General features: G+C 39.6%; 1 protein-coding gene across 9 annotated transcripts in view; it reads right to left on the minus strand.

The window, feature by feature from the left end:
* LOC127447113 (syntaxin-binding protein 5-like) overlaps positions 1 to 25,708 on the minus strand; it is a 261,085-nt gene that overhangs the window by 102,321 nt on the left and 133,056 nt on the right. For all 9 annotated transcript variants that reach the window (XM_051708704.1, XM_051708703.1, XM_051708697.1 and 6 more), the window contains exon 5: positions 21,745 to 21,879. In XM_051708704.1, coding sequence (XP_051564664.1) covers positions 21,745 to 21,879 — 135 coding nt within the window. The remainder of the gene's footprint in view (positions 1 to 21,744; positions 21,880 to 25,708) is intronic.

The raw sequence follows: 25,708 nt of genomic DNA on the forward strand, positions 1-25,708 counted from the left end.
CCGTGTATTTCAAGATAAATGGACAACAGAATATTTCTTCTGGGAAATAAATAAAAACCCCATCTGTTTAATTTGCTCTCAGCATGTGGTGGTCCTCAAAGAATTTAATATTCAATGGCACTATGAAGCAAACCATGCAAAGAAGTACAGCCAGTATACTGGGCAGGCACAGACAGAAAAGGTAAATGAGTTGGTTGCAACACTTAAGAAGCAACAGTCTGTTTTTACTCGTAGTCGGAAGATGAATGATGCTGCTGTAAAAGCTAATTATATCATTGCCCAAGAAACTGCATCTAATTCAAAGCCTTTTTCTGAAGGGGAATTCGTTAAAACATGCATGGTCAAAGCAGCTGAACTAGTATGTCCCAACAAGCGGCAGACAGTCGCAAATATAAGTTTGTCAAGAAAAACAGTAGCTGACAGATCCACAGAATTGGCACACAACTTGGACAGTCAATTAAAAGACAAGGTTAAAATTTTCAAATGATTTTCCATTGCAATCGATGAGAGCACAGATTTCAAAAGTGTGGCTCAACTTGCCATTTTTATGAAAATCACAGAAGAGTTTGTGGGCTTATTCCAATGACAGACACTACCACTGCCAATGACATTTTCAGTTGACTGGTTGGGTCCTTGGACCAGCTAGGTGTGGATTGGGTTCTTGCTGTTAGCATTGCAATGGACGGCGCTCCTTCAATGTGCGGAAGAAAAGGAGAGGTTGTTCACAAATAACAGGAGAAGGTGAAATCGTGTGGAGGTAATGAGTTTTGGGGTATTCATTGTATTATTCACCAGGAAGCATTATGCAGCAAGTCACTAAATATGGACCATGTCATGAGTGTGGTGACTAAAACAGTGAACTTCATTCATGTGAGAGGGCTGAACCACTGTCAGTTTGATGCCTTGCTTAATGAACAGGATATTAGCCATGGCCTACCCTACCACATGGATGTGCGATGGTTAACCTGAGGAGCAGTCCTCAAACGCTTTTACGAATTGTGAAAGGAAGTTGGATCGTTCATGAAACATAAAGTGAGAGCACTGAGTGAATTGCATGACCCGGACTGGATTCAGGATCTTGCCTTTATGGTGGACATCACTGACCATTTTAACATTCTTAAAACCAAACTGCAAGGTCGAGATAAACTTTTAACAGAGTACTTTGATGACATTCGCGCATTTCAGTGGAAAATTGACATGTGGGAGACGCAGCTTTCAGAGAACAACCCTGCACATTTCTGCTCACTGAAAGATACCAGCAGCGATGGCAACATTGCACGATTCAAGTTCAAAATCTCAGACCTAAAGACTGAATTTCAGCAGCGTTTTCAAGTACTGCATCAGCTTGAGCCAAAGATCGTAGTATTGGCCAGTTTTCCCATGTGGTAGAGAGAGGTCGTCACTATGTCCCCTTGCAGGATGCTGAGGTTGCTTTTGTTAACTCATCATTCTACAATCAATGGTGCTGAGGCTGCAAGAAATGTGGTTGCCATGGGCAAAATAAGGTAACAAGAGGACAGGTGCACAATCTAGTATGTGACCTAAATTTTACACCGTTCCACTTTTGCAACACACTCATACATATAAACCCCTAGATTAAATAATATACAAGCACAAATGTTAGAATCTCTTCACTTTGAGGTAAGCCAACTAAAAGAAAAGAGGAAATAACTTTTTCTTCTTAGAAAATTCAGCTGTCAGGGGCTAAAAGCAAAACAAAGTCTTGTACAATTTTTTGAAGTTCTACTTTCATGTCAAATAGCAAAAATGCTGCTGTGATACTTCATTAATTATAAAACGTAATTTTTTTCATGGAACATCCACAGGATTTTCGTTTATGCTTTTGAAGGGTATGATGTTTCAGGGTGAAATTAACCCTTGAAGTTGGAGTGTTCTGGAAATGTTTAATCGTCTCTCTTTCAGTACAAATATCAAATGAGTTGAGTGTAAAGCCAAGCGCACACTACAAGACTGAAGATCTTGCACACTTGCGAGACGCAATGACAGATTTTTAACTACTTTAAAAACTCATTTGAAATCTGGTCGACCAGACTTCAGGTGTGCGCATTGTCCTGACTAGTGAGAGAAAAATGATGAGCAACAGACAATGAAATTGTAAGAGAGTGAAAGAGTGTAGGAGGAGAGTGATGTAGTGGGAAGTCGGAGCAAAAAAACAAAACAACAACAAAAACATGTTCCAAAACTGTTCCGAATTTTTCAGCTCTTTATCTTTTTTGTACAGTTATTTGCAAAAGAGAGCAAAAGTGACTGCATGCTCTTCATCCATGTTTTTGTTGATATCAAGAATAAACACTACATGCATGAGTTTGTGTGAAAATTAATTTTGTGATTGTAACTACAGCCGGAGAGGTGAATGACAATGAAGTTGATATGCCTAATCTGTGTTTAGTTGTGAAATGTGCGCACCAACATGACAGAAAACAAAAGGTCTTTAAATGTACCCAGGGTGATGAGCTTTAGTCTTGTAGTGTGCTCTTGGCTTAAGATGTATATATGATTTAATTTATAAAATGTAAGGCAGCTTTTACATGGTTATATCAGCAGCAATTTTGGTTCACTGCCATAGAACAAAACATCTCATCCACTCCTGTAGCCCTTTTTCTTCACCCCAAACTCCCTTTGTCTGTTGCTTGTTTCTCACACAGGCTGCTTTGATCCGCACCAGTTCTCATAATCGACTAACCTTCAGTTCCACCAGACCATGACCTGTCCATCATAATAACTCTTTTTCTACCTGGACTCAATTTCTGCAACAGGTCTTTTCCTGACTCTTTGTTTGAGCTGTGTACTTATTTAGTTTCCTTGTGCCGCCTCCTTTTCCTTTGCGACGGCTTCCATGGTGCTAAATTAATTCTTCATTTCACTGTACCAGCTCCAGGTCCCAAAGTTACCGCTAGTTACACAAAACTCCTCACCCAGTGAGTTCCTCACCCAGACTGCCACTGATCCATTTTTATTAGAGCCGTCAAAGTTAATGCGTTAATGCATGAGATTTATTAAAGTTTAAAGTGTTACGTTTTCTTAATGGCGATTAACATTTACTGTTAATAAAGCATAAACCTGCATAAACACTGGTCGGAAAATGGTGGAACCTTTGCTATGTGTCCTTCTGGACCCATTACACTGACCCACACACCACAAACACATACAACAGCTGTTCCATTGATCAAAGGATGGGGAAAAGGACCTCTAGACGCTATTTGTTTTATAAAACAATCACAGATTGGAATTGTGACAGAAATCAAATACTTTGCTGCCTCTGTAAGGCACAATTTAACTACCACAAAAGCACATCAAGTCTTGACTATCGTGAAAATGCAGAATGAGATGTTTTTTTAATAGTGCTTTTCATGTGGACTTCAAAGCAGTGATTGGCACTGACGCTCTGACGTGAATCATGAATGCAGCTGCACGATTGCTGTAGCAAAGCCGATAACCACAGTGTGCCGCTGATTAAGGTGGATGAGAGTTTAAGAGATTTAATGCGCATTGCAATGAACTTATCAATTTCACTCAGTCAACATCCCACTTAGACTTGGCGAAATGTTTATTGTTACCTGAATTGTTGCTATTTTAGTGCATTTCTATATTTATACTGTGGAAGGATTTGTTTGGAAAAAGTTAATAAAGCATTATAGTTAAATACTGTTTTCTTTTCTTTTCTAAGAAGGAAATAAATGCATTTTGACAGGAAAAAAAGTGTATATATAAATATATATAGAGAGAGAATGTAAAATTTAAGCATATTCAAAATCTGCGTTTAATCTCAATTAACTATGAAAATTATGCGATGAATCACAATTAAAATTTTAATTGACTGACAGCACAAATTTGTATATAAATGTTTCCTTCAACGGCTGTCTCTGCATGGTCTACTCTGTGAGTAGATATTTATTTTTGTGTGCGCAAAGTGAGTGGGTGTGTAAGGTGATTTGCCTAAAAGTGATTGTATTTTTTTAGTATTTTGTTTATGTAGATTATGTGATGTAAGTCAATATTACTTTATTCCTCTTTTCCTTCTATTTGTTTCTTTTATTTTTTGGGGGTTATTTGATTGGTGTTTTTTTGTATAATTGAATTTGGTTGTAATTGTGAAATTGTCTTTTCTTGTTGTTTTTTTGTTTTTTGTCTGTGTGTTTTGTTAGACGCCTCCTTGTGAATAGAGGTGTCATTTGTTAGGAGCCGGAAACCCGGCTAGGAGGGAGAGCTAACCACTCTGGGATAACGGGTACCCTTGTTCACTGAGTTTTGTGATTATTCTATTTTTCTGTTACATGAATGCATGTTCGTGGTGAAATGAGTGCACTAGTGCATGTGTGAAGTTTGTAGCGAAGTGGAAATTGAGTGATCCCTGCCATTGACTGTGTGCTCCTATGTGAATTATATTTGTAATGTGTGTTATTTTTTTTTGTCTTTAATTGGTAACCAGACCCATTTCTTATGTCGATGATTTGTGTGGGGTCGGAATGTTTTAGATATTGTTAAACCTTTAAATAAAGAAGTATTATTATTTTTGTTTATTCACGTCTCTGCTCTATTATTGTGGGAACGGACCTGTGTGTCCTTATTGGGCTGTTATTTCCTTGAGTGAAATTCCCAAGGTGGCGTAGTCGGTGATAACGAGGGTTTCAGGTGTCCATTAATTACTGGGAAATTTGGGTTGGACCCGCTTTTCCTGACGATGCCAGGATACTTTGTCCCTCCATCTTTGTAGCTTTAACCCTCTTCTTCATCATTTAATAACAACCCCCCTCCAGCGCCACACTCGGATACAGTAATATTTTGACAGAAGTTCATATTAAGGCACATATTACTTTAAATCTTACTGAGGTGCGGATGCAATCTTTGTTTATTAAAATATAAAGTTGCATACAGGTGGATTAGAACCTGAAGCCTCTTAAACATGAGGCAACATATTTACCACTAGACCACCCAACCACACTCCTATCAACAGAGCTGATTAATGAACTTCTCCACTGACCAACAATATTTCATGACGTGTAAGAATCTCTTGAGATTGACGTGACAGGGATCCCTTCTTTACATGACCGACAAAGACATCTGGAAAAGACAATGCTTGACATTGCAACTCACTAGATGTGCAAATATTAAAGGTGCACTAAGCAGTTTTTTCCACTTAAAAAGTTTTATACCAGATAAAATCAATAGTACTTTCTCAGTGTAACTACTAAATAGTATATGAATAGTAACTACTAAGGGTGAACATGTGAGGACAACAGTAACTGTAAACTTTTGCTTGATGCTGCATTCATCCGAATAGGTTTGGTTGTAAAGCCCAAGGCCACTTTCATACCAGCCAGCAAAACAAACAAAAAAAGCTATAAAAAGACTTTCCTAAAACTACAACATAACCCAAACCAGAGACTCTATCCGACCAACTAACAATTTGTAATATGCATGATGTGTCAGTATAATTAGGTGGAGTATAATGGTTTCATACTAAGATTACCAACTCAAGAGGGACTGAGAGTTGAAAGAGTGGAGAGAGAGACCTTTGAAGTGTTTTGACTGCTGGCAGGTTCAACAAATGATGAAAAAGAGTGATTGTTTTAGTGCAAGACAAAGGCAGAAAGAATCTAGGGAAGATATGTCATATCTAAACGAGTCTCTCTCTCTCAATCAATTATTTATTTTTCTATATGGCAATGCATTTACAAAACTTTGCTTGGTCTGCCACCAGTTTATTTAAAAAAATTTGCAACAATTTCACTCTGCCACATATCGAACAAGTCTATTCAGTTGCATTCTCCTGAATGTTCATTATCCTGAATATCTGCCTTCAAATTTGTTGCCGCTAACAATGAATTGCAAAACATGCTGAAATTGGACTATTAAATCTATTTACTATTTTTGGACTTTTTTTTTACTAACAATTGCAAATGCTTTAAACAGAATGTCTAAAAGTTGCATGTAAACTGTGTTTTGGAAGCTATATGTTCTTTGTCCATTATTTTAACTTCACTTGCATTGTATGGACCTACAGAGCTGAGATATTCTTCTAAAAATCTCCATTTCTGTTCTGCAGAAGAAAGAAAGCTGTACACATCTGGGATGGCATGAGGGTGAGTACAATTTCATTTTTGGGTGAACTATACCTTTAAGTTATCTTATTTTCCATTTAAAGCGGAAGTGTATCAAATCTGTGCCACTAGCATCACTAAACGGAAATAATTAATTACGAAAATAATGACTCCCCTGTCTCCCAATGGTCAAATAAACAGATAGTCCTGCCCCAAACTCATGCCATTGGTTGAACCGATGTTGTTGTGTCCGGCTGGTCGAGATGTTCAAACAAACAGAGGAATTTTTTGACAGCGCCACAGAGCCAGGGTGTTTTTACTTTTCAGGGAATCAACCATGGCCATGTAAGACCCTGTCTGGCTCTTTATTTGTGTAAGGTAGGCTATAGCCCAGTGGTTATAACCAATTAGCGGACCACGGTCCAGACCCCAGACTGGTTTCACAAGGACCAAGAGACATCATGACAACGGTTGCCCCATCTCACCGTTTCTACATTTTAAAGGTGCTGTAAACGATTTTTTCATGGAAATATAAAAAAATGTCCTACTCCCTTAAAGATATTAATGAAATAACTGTCCTGAGATATCTTACCAGCAAACAAAAATGTGTCTGCTTTCAGCCTGTCAATCATTTTGCTCGTTCTCATTTGAAGCGGATCATTGAGGCTGTGATTCATAATATTTGTCAGTTGAGGGCACTATTGTGCCACTGTTGAATTTGACAGCCACAGGAACAAACAATGCTACTGTTTTGCTTGGTTTTTGCCTCAAAATTATCTTTGGAGGGCGGGGTTTTTGAATGAGGAGGCGTGGCTAATTCTAAGGCTCAGTCAGTGAAAGCTTCAGAATGCTAAAATCGCTTACAGCACCTTTAACTGAATAGGGTGACAAAACAACGGAGTCGTGTACACAGCAGGCACTCTGGGGCATAAATAGCACTGATCTTTCAGCTTAGTATCCTCTCTAACACCAAACACAACTCATTTATGCCCTTTCACACTAGGCACACGTTTCTTCTCTCCCCTGGCCTGCGACATGAGGTGCCACATAGTAGAGCTGCAAAAGCGGTTATTTTAATGACAGTAGACCGTAGCAGAGACATAAAGTGAGCAGCAATAGACCTTTTTCACAGTAGCGCCATCTTTATTTTTTAACGGGAATGAAAATGAGGCTGTGAGGGATAGACTTACCATCTCTTCAATGGCTTGCACGGTATAAATCTATATAAAGCTCCTAGATCTCACCTGAAGTCATGCTGTCTGAAGTTTTTAGTCTACTGAATGTTCTTGGAAAGATGTTTTTTCAAAGTTTCTGTAGTACAACTCATTGAAGAGACTGTACATCTATCCTCACAGCCTCGTTGTCTTTCCCATCAAAAATCAAAGATGGCGCTGCTGTGAATAAGGTCTATATACTGTTGATGGTTACTGGCATCTGTCACTAAAACGCATTGCAGAAAACGAGAATGAAGCAAAATAAAACAATCTTCATGTGTCTAATATGACTCCAACAGTTTGTGACAGGACAATTTATTGTGGTTTAGACTATAACGATTTTTTTTCTCCATCTTAAAATTAGCTTTATTAATCAAAATGTTTTCAGCCTTTTGATAATAAACTAAAATATTTTTGTGGATGGCAAGGAAAGACAAACAAAATTTTGAAATTACGAGTTCTCTGTTTATGATGAACACATTTCCATTATTTGATTATTAGTCAGCCCATTTATACTTAACTAACTCAAACAGTTTTTTTAAACTGCACTATTTTGATGTACATTGTTTGTTTGTTTTTGGTAGATTTGCATTTTAAAGGTGCACTCAGTAACTTTGTTCTTTGTGTCATATTGTACTGACACCTAGCAGCTTGGATCAACATATTTAAAATCAACAGTTTTCAGTTTCATATGCCATTGTAGAAATGTAGTATTCACAGTCAGCCATGATTTAATCAATGAGTGTAAGCGTCAAATAACAGGACGGTTACTGAGATTAAGCGAGTAGTTTTTGGCTGGTCATGTGATTCTAAAATGGCAGCCCCCATGTGTGGACCCTCTCCATGTAGAATAAAACAGCTTTTATAAGGGCACTGATATGACTGGAGTCTTCATTTTAATGTGAGTGGTCATGATTTCCTACATATACTGCAAAATTACAATTCATGTCTTTAGGAGTTAAACTTTTTTAATGAGGAAAAAAATAATGAGTGCACCTTTAAGGAAAATATAAAAATGCTCCATTCAGACTTTTACATTATCTAAATATTCTCTCAGGGGTTACCTCTGAACCCCCATACAGTATCGTTCCTCAGTCACAAGGCCTCCTATGCCCCCATACATAAATGTAAATAAGTTAAATAAGTCAAAAAAGTCTCTTAATAACTGGGCAAGGATAAGGGCATTGGGGGACCAGAGACAACCAAAGTAGTGGTGTATGGGGGATCTTCTACCATTTATATATATTTTATACAATATATATATATATAGATAGATAGATAGATAGATAGATAGATAGATAGATAGACAGACAGACAGACAGATAGATAGATTTAGATATATATTAAGATACTTTTTTGACAGTTTAGGATTTATATTTCTTTCTTATTTTACAAAGTACTACTGCTGCCAACTTTGAAATCTGTAATAAGTATTCAAAAAAAATAAACAAAAAAAAAACAAAAAAAACATTTCTTACACATTGTCAGTAGTCAGTATGGCTACAAAATTATATAAGTTATTATTGTCCGAATGTTTGGTGGCAAGGGAATGTCGAGACCGGACCTCTTGGAACTTTAATTGAATACCCCTGCTATGGCCTGACAGAAAACAGCACAGGATATGTGTGCATGTGTGTGTTTACACGAGACAATGGCAGACACATAAACTGAAAACAGGAGGTCCCTGCTTATCAGCAAAAAAAAAAAAAAGACAAGCCTCCTCTCCCTCACCCTTATCATCCCTCGCTACCTGTATAATCGCATAAGCCTCGGGTGAGAACACACAGAGCCGCATAAGCAGCGTCTCACGGCGCAGATTAGAGCTGAGGTCTGCTGTTTGTGTGCTATTTGGACATCAAATTAAAAAAACACTAATTTATTGTTAACTCATCGTTTGAAATCAAACGTGAGGTGCATACTAATGCCAGCCTTGCTGGCTGTGAGCGCTCGCTCTCTGTTTGAATCCAACTTCAAAGGCTATGATAAGAGTCTCTGAAGTGCTTTCAGTGCTTGCGATGGTTGCTGTGGCAATGGTGGCAACAATCTTATTCACAATGTTTCAAGTTTCAAGTTTTATTGGTCACATACATAACCATACACAGTATGACATGTAGAGAAATGACTTTTCACCACACAGTTTTACAGTTTACGATAAAATTATATATATATATATATATATATATATATATATATATAGATAGATAGATAGATAGAAAGGAGTAGAAATAGAAGTAAAAAAACACAATTAAAAAACACAATAAAATACACAATAAAATAGGAGAAATAAGAAATATACTGTATGTACAAAGTATGCATATGAATATGAAATAGTGCATAATGACAGATGTAGAGCATAATGACAATGATATGTTGGAATATTATGGTGAAGATCCGGAAATTGGTTGGTTGTAAAGTTACAACCCCAATTCCAAAAAAGTTGGGACAGTATGAAAAATGCTAACAAAAACAAAAAGGAGTGATTTGTAAATTATATTCACCCTTTGCTTAATTGAAAACACAACTACACATTATATGATGTTTACCTTGTGAATTTTTTTGGTATTTTTTTTTTTTTTTTTTTATGTACAGTAATTTCAAATCAGATGATTGCAACATGCTCCAAAACAGTTGAGACAGGGGAAATTTAAGACTAATAACAATTTGATGAGTTAAAATAACAAGGCAATGTGAAACTGGAGATGTTAAACAGGTGAGGCAATCATGTCATAGTATATAAGGAGCCTGCAAAAACAGCCTAGTCGTTCAAGAGCAAGGATCATTCGAGACTTGCCAATTTGCGAACAGATGCTTCAGCAAGTAATCCAGCACTTTGAGAACAATGTTCCCCAAAGACAAATTGGAAGGATTTTGGGCATTTCACCCTCTACAGTGCACAATATAGTTAAAAGATTCAAGAAATATGGTCAAATCTCAGTGCGTAAAGGGCAAGACGAAAACCACTTCTGAATGCGTGTGATCTCTGATCCCTCAGACATCACTGTCTTAAATAAACATCATTAATCTTAAATGACGCTGCCGACTTCTCTGGGCTCGGTCTCATCTTAGATGGAGAGTAGAACAGTGGAACCGTGTTTTTTGGTCCGATGAGTCCACATTTAAAATAGTTTTTGGATAACACAGTCGTCGTGTTCTCCAGGCCAAAGTGGAAAAGGACCATCCAAGCTGTTATCAGCGTCAGGTCCAAAAGCCAGTGTCTATATGGGCCAGGCATGGGTAACTCACACATCTGTGAGGACACCATTAATGCAGACAGATATGTACAAATTTTGGAGCAGCATATACTGCCATCCAGCACCGTCTTTTCCAGGGATGTCCCTGAATTTTCAGCAGGACAACTTCAAACCACTTACTGACAGAATAAGCAGAATGTGCGGGTGCTAGATTGGCCTGCCTGCAGTCCTGACCATCTCAAAGCGCACAATATGGCAACGAAGACGCAGTACATTTGTGCAGTTGAAGACCTGCATAATGGATGAATGGGAGAAAAGTCCAAAAAAGTGTTTGCCTTGTGTTTCTCCCCTGTCATCTGTTCCTCCCAGACTATACTTCCCATAATTCCCTGCCCTCATCACTGCCAGCTGTCCTTGATTGTTTTCACCTGTCTTTCATTTACTCATTTTCCATTCTGTATATATGCCCTGTTGTTTGCTTAGTCCTTGTCAGTTCTTATGAGTTTTGACCTCCTGTTTATTGACCCATTCCCTTCATAGATGTTTTACTCGTTTCTGTGTTTTTCCCATCATGGTTGTTTCTTTTGTTCCTGTGTTTACCCCGTTAATCTGTACTTTGTTTATTTTATTAAATACTGTTTCACTGCACCTAGATCCAGCTCTCATGACTTCCTTCCTTACGTTACAGAACAACTGACCACAAAATCTAGCGGTGTACTTTGTACAGCTGAGCCAGGCGGACCTATCAATAAGAGAGTTCTCCCATTTCTTCTCCACCGTTGCCGTCCACACTGGTTTTGATGATGATACCATGAAATCCATCTACCGACTCGGACTGACAACATGTCGGTGGAGGGAATTGCTGGAGACCGGAGATTGCACGTGGAAGGAATATGTGAGGCAAATCTTAGAGACACTCGCTGCAGAGGATCCTCCTCTCTCAATCCCGGTTCCGGTTTCCGAGTCTTCCACGCCTGAGTCTGCTCCACGCCATGTCACAGCCACGCCTCCATCTGCTCCTTTTCCTGTCACAGTCTCGCCACAGTCGGCTCCATGCCATGTCTCAGTAAAATCTGAGTCTGCACCACGCCATGTCACAGCCACGTCTGAGTCTGCTCCACGCCATGTCACAGCCACATCTGAGTCTGCATCCGTCCCAGAGCCCACATTTCAAACGTCGGCCTGCTGGAGGAGGAGGAGGAGAAAGGCTTCCAAGGTTTCCAAGTCTCTGCCCATGTACATGACCACGGAGGTCGTTTCCAAGTCTCAGCCCATGTTCACAACCACAGAGGTCATCTCCGAGTCTCTGCCCATGTACACGACCACAGAGGTCGTCTCCGATTCTCTGCCCTTGTACACGACCATGGAGGTCGTTTCCAAATCTCTGTCCATGTTCACGACCACAGAGGTTGTTCCCAAATCTCTGTCCATGCCCACAACCACAGAGGTCGTTCCCGAGTCTCTGTCTATGCCCACGACCACAGAGGTCATTCCCGAGTCTCAGTCCATGCCCACGACCACAGTGGTCGTTCCCGAGTCTCTGTCCATGCCCACGACCACAGAGGTCATTCCCGAGTCTCTGTCCATGCCCACGACCACACAGGTCACTCCCGAGATTCTGCTCATGTTCATGACCACTGAGTTCATCTCCCAGTCATCCTGGACTCGAGCCTGCCACGGCTCTGCCTTCTATGGCTTCGCCCCTCGTGCCTGCCACAACTCGGCCTTCTACGGCTTCGCCCCTCGAGACTCCCATGGCTCCGCCTTCCACAGTTTTGCCCCTCGAGCCTCCCATGGCTCCGCCTTCTATGGCTTCACCCCTCAAGCCTCCCATGGCTCCGCCTTCCATGGCTTTGCCCCTCGAGCCTGCCACAACTCCGCTTTCTACGGCTTCACCCCTTGAGACTCCCATGGCTCCGCCTTCCACAGCTTTGCCCCTCAAGCCTGCCACGGCTTTGCCCCTCGAGCCTCCCATGGCTCTGCCTTCCACAGCTTTGCCCCTCAAGCCTGCCACGGCTTTGCCCCTCGAGCCTCCCATGGCTCCGCCTTCTATGGCTTCACCCCTCAAGCCTCCCATGGCTCCGCCTTCCATGGCTTTGCCCCTCGAGTCTGCCACAACTCCGCTTTCTACGGCTTCACCCCTTGAGACTCCCATGGCTCCGCCTTCCACAGCTTTGCCCCTCAAGCCTGCCACGGCTTTGCCCCTCGAGCCTCCCATGGCTCTGCCTTCTACAGCTTCACCCCTCGAGCCTCCCATGGCTCTGCCTTCTACAGCTTCACCCCTCGAGTCTCCCATGGCTCTGCCTTCCACGGCTTTGCCCCTCGAGCCTCCCACAGCTCCGCCTGCCACAGCTTCACCCCCCGAGCCTACTACAGTTCCGCCTTCCAGATCCAGTCCCAACCCTGAGGGGGTCTCCTGGCCATCTGCCTGATATACTCTGGTCTCCTGGGTCTTCTGGCCATCCACCTGATCTGCTCTGGTCTTCTGAGTCTCCTGGCCATCAGCCTGATCTGCTCTGGTCTTCTGGGTCTCCTGACCATTTGCCTGATCTACTCTTTTCTCCTTGGTCTCCTATTTTTTGTGATTTTTGCTATCAAAATTACTGATTTTGTGGTGGTAATTTCCAGAATTTTCACTGAAAATTTGCAATGGTTTTTTATAATTAGGATACCACATTTACCATATTATGTATGATGTTAGATGTTCAACAGTCATACATGACACAAAAAGCAAACAAAATGCATAAAGCTTACCAAATTCTGACACACATACAAAACAACTTTTAAACAACTTTGACAACAACATAAGCATAGAAAATGTCCCCATCTGACCAATTTGAACATGTACAAATAGCAAGTGTAGTAATTTATACATAGATACTGTATGTTTTTTTCACACAGGCTCAATATCTCAGATAATCACCCACATAAAGAAAAAAGGCAGGTGACATCCCTCAACCTGTTAATTCACTGCTCTGCAATTTAGGCATATTTTGGAACTGTGTAGCCACATTTGGCAATTACATTTCACTTTCGAGCAGTGGGTCATCCATTTTCAGGAGACGACTGTTTACTTTCTTATTGTAATACAGGAAGACCAGAGCCCTCAAGTTACTACTTGAAGTAGAGCACCTTTGGTTGGAGAGAACAAGCTTATAGATGCTGTTGCTGCATTCTGCATCTGCAGAGTTGGAAACTGCATCTTTGTAGCACAGGGCCAGATTGATCAACACAGGAAGCCTGTCCTGTAGACCTACCCAAAAGGTGTTAAGGTCTACAATCCCACTCACAGATGCTCGAAGTGCTGCTGGACCCAGTTTGGTGATGTAGCTATTAATCTCATCCTCAGGCACTGAGGAGAAGCCAGGAATGTCTTTGTAGCTGTTGGGGCTGTCATCCATATATTCAAGGCATAGTGGCCCAAATATTCTGACCTCTTTGAGAAACTCAATGCCAGGTTGTCCATGCTCCATGTACTTACTCAGCTTTTCATCAGCATCACTGAATGCTGCTTTCACCTGATTTAAGACTTGTGTCTTGAGCTCATTAGGCAACAGAATATGTGAGAAATACTATATATCTATCTATCTATCTATCTATCTATCTATCTATCTAGTTAGCTAGCTAGCTTGCAAAACATTGGTAAAATCATATTTGGAGAGTCAGTTTCATTTATTTATTTTTTGCTTTATGACAATCCTAGTTAGCTTCAGAATGCAGGATAATTCTGGGAAATCTTAAACCGTTAAAAACCTTAACAGGCTTGAGAGACACTGTCAGACTCCTAGAACAGTTTGAGAAACATTAGAAGCGATGTTATGTAAAAACATTAGCCAAGTATGAAAAGATTTGAGCATCTAAGTAGACAATCCACATTTTAAAACGTGCAGCATGACCTAGAACAACCCTTTTTTTCAATGGCGTTTCAAAAGACGTTGAAAGGGTAAAACAGATTACTTGGTGATGTAGGCGTGACGTTCGCTCTCTGCAGCAAGGTAGATCTGTGAAGGACTGATTATGGTTAGGATCAGGGTTCCCAGCATGCTCTGCTATGCCTTCAGAGAGCTACACTACAGGCACAGAGGTTTAAGATAAACAGTGTGTGAGTCAAGACAAGAGCACAGAACGTGCAATGATGTTCCTGAGGGTTGTAGAGCATGGCTGCACATTTGAAGGATGTCACCCAAAAATGAAGGAAATGTCAGATATCTTGTTCCATATGAAGGTTTTGAGAGGTTCATGTGGAAAGACATCTGATTGAGAGAGTCCTGTTATCTGAAGGCAGCTGTAACAGAATGGATTTTGTTGTAGGTTCTGAGGTTCACGGGATATCAGTTAATCTCTCGCTCTACATTGAATCCCATCTCCTATTTTCATCTTTCTCCCTCACTTATTCATGTGTGACTCAAGAGGGGGAAAAACTAATCTTGGGTTTCTCCTTTTCATCCTTGTACTTGATTTCCATCAGAGGATGCCTGCTTTCGGCACACAGGGGCTGTGTTTATATTTATTCATATTTATTTATTGAAATAAGCTGCACTTTGCCTCTATAAAGGGGAATATTCTCAATACAGAGAGTGTGTTTATGCATTTCTCTTCACCTATTCCCAAATGCAGCTGGAAAAAACTACTGTGCTGCTTTGTTGTTTAAAAGTGTCAGGTTTAAACAACACATTAACTTGGTCATGAAAGCCATGGCAGAAAAGCTTTCCCCTTAACTCTGGTAGACTGCAGAAATAACAGTAGGGGAATCGGCAAGCATTCCACAATACATTATCATGATGTGTGTCACGATATGACAAATATTGTGATTATTTTATGTTCTGCTAAAAATTCATTTAAGTCTCTTTTCACTTACAAAAATGGACCATTGTAATCCCATGGTTTCTGGTACCATTGTAATATCATGTTATTCTTTAAAGTATAGTACACAAATATGGTAATCACAATACTTTTTTTACATGTCAACCATGTTCTTCTCTATAATGACGTCAATTCCAAAGGGAATTTCGAATCTGCACAGCAATGGTATGGTAACATTTGCCATCAGGATTTTTGTTTTGGTAACGTTTGCCATCACGCACACTCTGAGAGAACGGGAACTTCAGAAGCATTCAGAAGGTGAAGATTTACACCTCACTTTTAATATTATCTGTTATAGGAATATGGCAGCTTATTTTCTTTTTTTTTTTTTTTTTTGTGGATTTTCTCCCCTTTTCTACCCAATTTCGCATGCCCGATTCCCAATGCGTGCTAAGTCCTCGTGGTGGCGTAGTGTCTCGCCTCAATCCGGGTGGCGGAGGACAAACCTCTGTTGCCTCCGCGTCTGAGACAGTCAATCCGCATATCTTATCACGTGGCTTGTTGAGCGCATTATCATGGAGACATAGCGCGTGTGGAGGCTCACGCTATTCTCCGCGGCATCCACGCACAACTCACCATGCGCCCCACCGAGAACGAGAACCACATTATAGCAACCATGAGGAGGTTAACCCAACATGACTCTACCCACCCTAACAACGGGTTGGGTAGAGTGGTTGCTTAGGAAACCTGAGTGGAGTCACTCAGCATGCCCTGGATTCGAACTTGCAACTCCAGGTGTGGTAGTCAGCGTCTTTACTTGCTGAGCTACCCAGGCCCCATGGCGGCTTATTTTCAACTTTAATTTAAAACACATGAAATAGTAACAATTATTACACAAAACTCCAGTTCACCTAGCTACTGCTCAACTACTTAACAAAATAAAGATTTAACACTTTAAGATCGGATGGGCCAGCAGATTGGCCAGCGAGAATATAATATAATTGTCTAAATATTAATAACTACAGTCTTGACCAACACAAAATAGGCATTGTTTAAAAGCTTAGAAGCTCTACTTTCCAATGCATACAGGCATTATTACTAAAAAGGAACAAGTGCTTTGAAATTTGCAGACAAATCAGGAGTGTTCCATTTTGATGATTTATAAAAACAAATTGCACTTTACATATTATTGCAATCAGTAAAAAAGTCAAACTCATTAAATATCCATGTATCATATGTTGTTGGAAAGCTCTCATAGAGTATAATACAACCAGACTATTTGTTTTACACATATACAAAAATATAGCAAGTAATAGCTAAGTATACGTCTTTGACAATTATGTTGGTGTTGCTTATATGCCGCATTTTGCAGACTCATTGAGTCAAAAGGCACTCATTCTGTAAAATCACATTACTAAAATCAGGTCTCCATGCTATGCAAACCTTTAGTCATTGTTGTGTTTGCATGTGTAATTAGTTCTTACATACAATTATTATGTTGTATTTGTTTAGAGAGGCTTTTGGACACATGGAGGCATTTTTGTACACTAGGATAAATCATTTTTGTAATGCTATAACTTTGGACTGCTTTGTCATATCAACACAAAATTTAGCTCAGATACAGTTGACATGACTGAAAAAAAAAAAGTTTTTCGGAGCCACCATATTTACACCAGAAAAAATAAGAAAAAAGTAAATTCTTGGCTCATTATTTATTTTATTTTTGTTTTATTTATTTTTATTTATCAGAAGTTTCTTAGGCTGAGAGTCTCAGAATGTATCATAATCTATATCATTTTTTTTTTGTACATTTTCTTTACAATGATACCAAACACTTGACCCTCCTTGGTATTTGTTTTTTTTTTTTTTTTTTTTTTTTTTCAAGTTATAAGTCTTTAATTTTGTGTATGCCACTGAAACAGGAAATCTTTAAAGGGTCACGAAACACTTAAACAAATTTTTTTTAGATGTTAACAGGTATACAGTATATGTCTTGCACACAAGTGCAGAGAATTAAAAACATTATTTTTTTTGTTTATTTTTTTTGTTTTTTGCTTTTCAAGAGGAAAAGTGTATATTTATGGCTTTTTCGGGCTATTTTCGTCTTTCAGATTTGAAATGAACATCGAGTCAACAGGTGTTCTCTATCATTCATGAGAAGGTGTGGCCTTTATCCTTTAACGAGCGAGTCGTTGCCATGCACATGACCAGTGCTTCAAACTCTCAAGTCCGTTTCGAAAGCTGCGTGCTAGGTAGGATGCGTCCTTTGAAGGCTACAGTATACTGAGCGTCCTCCTTTAAAAAAGCCTCATTTGAACCCAACAGCCTTCGTAGGACAAAACGGAAACAGAACTCATCATGGTTGCTATGACAGCACGCCACTCTTTAACAAGCGCAAGCGCTTTGAGTGAGAAGGGAACAAAGTCCCTTTAGAAGGGAATGTATGAGGTACATTTTAGGAGATTTATAATGATGCAAAGAGAAAAGAAAATTGATTTTACAGGTGTACTTTTAGTCTAATACTTTATTTTAATTATATATTAATATAATTATACATATTATATACTCTGCACCCATCTACTGAGGTACTTCAACTTGGGAATTAACATTACTTGAAGCAAAGAATTGTGGGTTGTGAGTGCCCATGAAGGATACACCTCATGCATCCTCTGAATTCCCGTGAAAGAAGGTCGCATTCGAAGGCTGCATTCAAAGTGTCCTACGCGCTTTTCTGCCTCGATGACGTATGTGGCTGACAAATGCAACCTCCAGTGGACGCAGCCTTCCGAACGAGACACAGCTTCAAGCGCCATCAGTCAGCTGAGAGAGCTGATAGTAGGGGTGTAAATCAGACGTTTCATCACAATACGATCTTAAATCGAAGCTCTTGACCTGCGATCTGATATTTGCTGATACTTCAAAGTCTGCCGCGATATGATTCGATTCAGGGGCCTGCGATCGATATTCCCATATTATGTACCTATTTTACACAATCAATTACATGTTTTGTTTTTTTTGCCCTCAAATGCAACCAAAATATAATTTGATTATTTTATTCGGCTCTCTGTATACACATTGGGACATCCACAACAAAATAAGGTATTTCAGATGCTGAAAAAAATTATACAGATAAATAATATAAAAAATAAAGTCACACACAAGTGTTCATCACTCGTTTGATGACAGCTGATTTTTCAGTTTAGTCCAGTTCAAAATACTTACATACCATAACTTGTTTCCAACTATCAGTGCTATCTGCAGTTTTCTTGGCTACAACTTCCACAGATGTAACGAAAAATTCTGTTACAGTTAACTGGGATAAATGTTAGTAAGTTTGTTGATGTGTAGTTGTGTAAAGTCTTATAACTGATGCTAGTGCTGGGCAGCAGGTGTTTCTCTTTTCCTCATTAGTGCTGTTCAGAATGTCGGCGTTGTCAAGATGTTTCACATGGTTGAACTTCTCCATGGTACTTTAAAATAGCAAATTCTCACGTCAAATTCAAATGGGTGCATGCGCAACGATATCGATGGAAGCCCGAATTAATCGCGCGTGTGAGCCACTCTGCGTTTGTCATGAGAGCTCACATTTTAAGGAGTGCCCGGTTGATGCGCTCACATGGATCCTGTCAATGGAGCTTGCATTTCGTGGGACGCCCGGTTGATGCGTGCGAACGCTGCACGGATAGCAGAGCACAGTTTGGCTTTAAAAACCCTGCACGCATCCGTGTCCCACATGAAAATTTAGCTCTCATAAAGTCAAATGAATGTAATAAAGTTGCTTCATCGCCTGACGGAAATGCGTACAGATGTGGCTGACATGAGAGTATTAAAATAAAGGTACATCTTAAAAACAATTCTATATCGATATTTTCACGTTGTCTCGATAACACTGGATCATTGGTCATTAGATCGATGCATCGATCCAGATCGATGGATCGTTACACCCCTAGCTGATAGTACTGTGATGCAAGTCCCCCCTGTGTTGCTGACAGTGGGACAGGCTTTCATTCAAAGGCAACACCTTTTAAATGTTCGCGCAGCATGCATTTATTAACGTGAGTATTTTGAGATATGCGGTGATGTGCAGTGTCTCTGACTGGGACTCGTTAGAGATGTGGTTTACACTGATTGTCCTAGACACAAACACTATCCATTCATCCATCCATCCATCCAAACAACCATCCATAATGTCAGTGTGTTAACCAATCTAAGTACTTATATTTGTAAATCATCATCATCAATCTCAAAAGTTATTAAAGTGTAAAAACATTAACATAACTTTCGATACAGAGCACATGGCTTGACATTTATTTGCGTATTAAATTACAGATATAAATTACCAGCGTGAGTAAAGTACTGTGAGCTTACAAAAGAGTGTATAATATTTTTGTGCATTCTGTTATGAGAAATTGTGAGAATATTTGATGCCGTTAACTGCATTATTAAAATAAAGCTGAGTGACTTGATCAGACAGTTGTTGGGTTCACTCCCCCTCTCCCCTCACTCAGCTGCTGATCACGCCCACTTTGAGTGCATCTTTTAAAAATGTGGTGAGAGCTCAACTGTGCTGAAACAGGGGGGTGTTGTGACCCTTTAAAAAACCTTCAGAGCTTAAAGGGTTCATGGGAATTTGTTTACCCTTTTATTTAAACACAACAAGGGAGCCAAGGCTGTGCTACATTGTGAATATTGAGAATATATTGTGTGTGTCGTGCCTAACACTAAGTTGTGACTAACAGCCTTTCTAACTTATAGCTTAAAGGAACAGTTCACCCAAAAATTAAAATTTGTACTTGTCAATTGATTTAAATTTCTGCCTGCTACACTAAGTAATCGTATGGTTTCAAAAGATTTGTGATAATGTGCATTAGTCGTATAGACTACTTAAACTGTGGTTTTAAGGGCCATATTTGGAACTTGACAACACACAGTGACTATTCACTTTTATTATATGTAAAAACGAACATTCAAAAAGTGTTCCTTTTGTGTTTCATGGAATAAAGAAAGTCTGATACTGATTTGGAGTGACATTAGGGAGTAAATAATGAGATAATTTTCATTTTTGGGTGAACTATTTCATTAAATAACCCTGAATATTTCATTTACATCCTGCAGTACAGCAAAATGTTCACATGACTAAACACTTCTGTGCAGAAGAATATAAAAACTTAAATAATGACTCAAAATGAAGCATTTACCAAGGAGCACCTTTAAAAGCCCTTCAGAATAATCAAACACTAGGAACAAGTCCACTCATTTGAAAAATGCAGATATACTAGCACACACTTGATGAGGCACTGAGCTACTTAAAGACGTACTTTAAGGACGTAAGGGTATTGTGGTTAAAGGATCTGTAGAGGGCTGCATGAGGGCGACAAATCTAAATGTCCTTCAGAAATGCATCTATGGTTACTTACGCTAATGTTAACATCTGTCTGTAAGGAAGCTGCCAAGAGCCTCTTGTGTAGGAGGAGACTTGATTGACACTCGCAAGCTATTTGCTTGTCAGATTATCACTCTTGAGACTGAGGTGTTGCTGTTGACTTGCACAGTTATTTATGAAAAGAGGCATAGATGTGTGTGAATGTGTGATTGTTTATGTGTTTTTTATTGTGTCTAAATATGTTAGTGTAGAGAGACAGATAAGAGGGATTCTCTGTGCTTTGAAATGCTTTAATGTGATAACTTATTTATTCCAATGCAAGGATGAGGTTTGCATTAGATGTCTGTGACAGTAGACTAGTGCCAGGTGTAATGTGGATTTTGCAACTAATTTGTTTAAGCTACACTGATCTGGTCACCGTGTTTGAATCTTTTGGATATGGTGCTCTAAAGAACCTGTGAAGGATTTACTTTTCCTTAACGGATGATACTTAGAACCAATACATGATCTAAATCATCAAGAATATTATTAATCTCTAAAGAGCCATACAGCCAACTCAAGAACCCTATATAATGATAAATGGTTGATGATATGAAGAGGATTCATTGCTGGACCTAAGATTCCCGAAAATGAAAATTCTGTCATTTCTTTCCTTCGCCCAAAGTTGTTATATAGGTTCTTTTAAGCTGCTTTTTGTAATTTTCAGAGCTCGACAGTCTCAGTCCTCATGACAAAGATTACTCTGGACATTTTGCAGTATATCTTCTTTTGTGTTCCATGGAAGAAAGAAAATCATATGGGCTTGGAATGGCATGAGGGTCAGTAAATAGACTGTAACTGGGGGCTAATAGTACAGTTCTTTTGATAAACTCCGGACAGAGCTACTGGGAAAAGTCCTCCATGAAATCGACATTTATAATTGCTGGTTACATTCACATTCCAGGTGATTTACTCAATTTCACATCATCAAATTATCTGTATTAGACACACATATTATGTGATAGCATGGGAGCTCTAGCTTCTATTGATTAGCTCTTCAGCATTATTAGTCATGTTAGCTGCACTGACTTTATGTTTGTACTTGTACTCACAGTTCTATTGCCTTGTTCCACATGATGACATATCCAGACAAAACGAAGGATTCGATGTTCACTATGTGCGTATTTCCACGCTCCGTCCCCACATAAAGCCATTTACTTTGAAACGGAAGATGACAAAACGTGATCCTAAAACAGAGAGTAAAAAGTATGAATCATATTTGTGCAATAGAAAGAGAGATATGAAGAGATTACACAGGGTATGTCAGCTTCATATTAAAGTCTGTAATTAATAACTCACTATGAAGAAACAGTGGGCCAATAGTTACCATTCTAACTAACATGCTTAATGGGTTTTATTTATACACAATTATACACCAATCATATTTGAACATAGGACGGCATGGTGGCTCAGTGGTTAGCACTGTCGCCTCACAGCAAGAATGTGCCTGGCTCGAGTCCCAGCTCACCCGGGCATTTCTCTGTGGAGTTTACATGTTCTCCCCGTGTTTGTGTGGGTTTTCTCTGGTTGCTCTGGTTTCCCCCACAGTCCAAAAACATGCAGGTTAAGTGAACTGGAAACTTAATTGCCCATAGGTGTGAGTGAGAGTGTGAATGTATATGTCTGTGTGTGTTAGCCCTGTGATTGACTGGCCACCTGTCCAGGGTGTTTCCCTGCCTTCAGCCAGAGACAGCTGGGATAGGCTACAGCACTACCCGTGACCCTACATAGGACAAGCGGCTATAGAAGATGGATGGATGGATGGACATCCTGAACATGCAAACTGCTGTTTCAAAAAGATTTTATGCCTTTCCATGAAAAGATAATGTACAGCCAGCCGGAGGGTTTTGTATTCCCCAGACGACGTACCATTGAATTATTGAAAAATATTGCACACCCCTAAGTGGTAATGTGGTCACGAAGCACAGTGGCCGTTTTTTGGAACTACTTTCTTCCATTACGGATTCAGTGTCTTGCTTTGGTACACACCAATTCTTCATTGCCAGTTCGAAAAACATCACTTTAGAACTTGCAATGGAGGCTTTTAAGCATTTATTGGAGCAACCAAGTTAGTGGTGTGTGTTTGTATGTGTGTGTATGTGTAAGGGAGCGAGCGAGGTTGCGGGAGAGAGAAAGAAACTGAAAGAGATCGCGTGTTCGATTACATTGCTGTGGCTCCTGTCAGCAGTTGCAACGCTTCAAACCGCCAAGATGCAAGTTTAAGTATACTCTTCAGCAGTAGTGTGGTAGTTTCGGCATTTTTGTATATAGCTTTCACGTTGCTACACAACTGTTTTATTAAGTCCCGGGGGTCCGTTGACATCAAGGCTAAGTGTCCGGCTCGCGAGTATGTGTGTGCGTATGTGTGCGAGTGTGGGTTTGAGTGATAGAGAGGGGGAGTGCGAAGGTGCATTCCACAGATATAAAAAGATATTTTGGATAATACAGAAACTGTTATATTGATCAAGTCTCGGGGGGTGGGTCGACATCAAGGCTCTGTTTATTGGTCGCAACTCGAGTCTCTGTGTGTGGGCAGGTTTAAGTGGTTTACGAGGACTTTGTTGAAAATGTAAAAATGCAGAAAGTTTTTTGTGAGGGTTAGGTTTAGGGGTAGGGTTAGGGTTAGGGGATAGAATCTATAGTTCGTACAGTATAAAAATCATTATGTCTATGGAGAGTCCTCATAATGATAGCTGCACCAACATGGGTGTGTGTGTGTGTGTGTGTGTGGTGTATGCATGTGTGTCAGCTTGTGTGAGTGTGTGTGTGGGTCAGAGCAAAATTAAGAGAGAGAGGAAGCGCAAGAGCGCATTTTAACTGAAAATGAAATACATTTTGGATATTATAGACATTGTTTGTCGTTCTTATCCGATTTACTTAACCAATGTCTTTGTTTTTTATTACAGTTATCTTGCTGTGGTAGCCCGTACGGCTCTTTGAAATAACTGAAATAATTTGGCGAATTGAAATGGAACCGCTATGGAGTCTAGACCTGGAAAAACTTCATAGCCGTGTGTTAACTGAAAAATAATTGCACACCTTAGAATGTCTGTCAACCAATCAGAATCAAACATTCAACAGACCGGTAGAGTTATTAGCAATAATGACCAGTTTACTGTACATTATCCCACTTACTATCCCACTTGTTCCATAGAGCCATGTAATCTGACATTAAGTTTACTGTATCCCAGTTCAAAACAAAATCATATTTTTTTCTGAAAACAATTGCAAAATATAATTGGACCAAGTCGAGCAGCCCTATTTCAAGCCGTTCAAGATTGGACACTAACTTTCAATAATTCATAGCTCTCTGTGGTCCTCTGTGTCTTTAGCAGTTACAAGCAACACTTGTCACACTTGTTTCTGGTGTTGCCAAGTTTGGATCTGCTCCGAGGCTCACGTCAGTCAAACATCAGGTCCTTTTGGGTACACTTGTGTGTATTTTTGGGATGAAGCAATTAATTAGAACGCTATTACCCCAAGAAAAACTGGAGCTAATGAGCCATGAGTGAGACGTGATGAGACACTGAATCTTCAAAAATGATAAAAACAAAACCCTGCAACATTGTTATGCAGATCCACAGATCTCTGTTTCCTCTTTCTGTGTGTCAAATGATACAATTTAGACCATTCAAGGTATTTTTATGACAACATGATTTTTTTTCAACATTCTATATAGCTTTAAACAATTTCCCATGCCGCTGTGTTTCTGTGTGTTTGCTTACATAGCGTGCCGCTGTCTCCAGTGTCATCCAAAGGTTAAAAGAATTTGAAACATAGCATAAGACTGATGCTCAGAACGTTAACTACAAAATAATTACAAAATTAGGCAGAATATTAGCACTCTGATTTATCTTTGCTATTGTCACAATAGAAACACTCCAGGGAATGCATCTAGTAACGAGTCACATATTTCTACACATGTAAACAGTGATTAATATCGAAACTGAGGTGTGCACTGCTTATCATTGATACTATATATATATATATTTCTAACTAAGGTTACATGTGTAATTGCTTAGATGTTAATTTACTTTTTCTAATCTCAGTTTAATGTGGAGAGACAACTGTAAGTCATTTATAGGCTGGCTTCCTAAAGAATGTAAACACCCCTGGAAAAGGTTGTGAGCTGGATTCAAATTTGCATCACCCACATGAGCGCCACAACTCAATGTGACATATGCAACACATAAACCTTCTTGATAATATGAAGCGGCCAGTGAGTAATTGTGAAAACGATCAATAAAACTATCACATATCCAGAGTCTGTCTGAGCCTCTTCATGCTGAAATTCATCCAGTGGCATCATCCATCATGCTTATAAGCAGGTTAACTAGAAAATAAAGACCAGCACACAGCAATTCACTGCTGTCCACACTCATTATGTCTATCTCTGTTTTCCTCCTCTCACGCTCCTAGGGTCCTCAGACAGTCGGGGTGATTGGAAATGAAGGTTATGATATGCTGGACAGACAGCTAAACTTGTCAGGGTTAGAATGCTAATAGAGCATCTGGCCATTCTTCCTGTTGCTAACTGCTGCACTTGGAAAGTTCAAATTAGAAAAAGAATATGCCAGTGATAAAGGAATTCAGCAAGCAAATGTGCAAAAGTGCTCTTGCATTGGTTTTTAATGGTAGTTTAGGTCATAGTTGAGGGTAATGTGTGTGATAGAGTAATATTTAAATGCCTGTGCCAGTAAACAGGATGTGTTATTTTTGGCAGTCCTGGTAGTCAGAGGCCCTGGGACACTGGCTGCACTGTTGAGCTTGATCAGTATCATGGTATAGTAATGGTATCAGGCAGTAATACTGTAGCACAATGAAATATAATGTTGTATTAAATAACAATCATCATCATATACTATAGTATTTGCAATGTGCTTCAAGTTACTTTAAAGGATATTATGTATTACCATCATACAATACAAGTGATAAAAACATGGTATTACCATAGCACCATGTCCAAAAGTTATGGTATTATCATGGTACCATGTCTACAGAAACTTAGTAAAAACA

The sequence above is a fragment of the Myxocyprinus asiaticus genome, chromosome 10 (assembly GCF_019703515.2).
Source record: "Myxocyprinus asiaticus isolate MX2 ecotype Aquarium Trade chromosome 10, UBuf_Myxa_2, whole genome shotgun sequence".
Lineage (NCBI taxonomy): Eukaryota > Metazoa > Chordata > Actinopteri > Cypriniformes > Catostomidae > Myxocyprinus > Myxocyprinus asiaticus.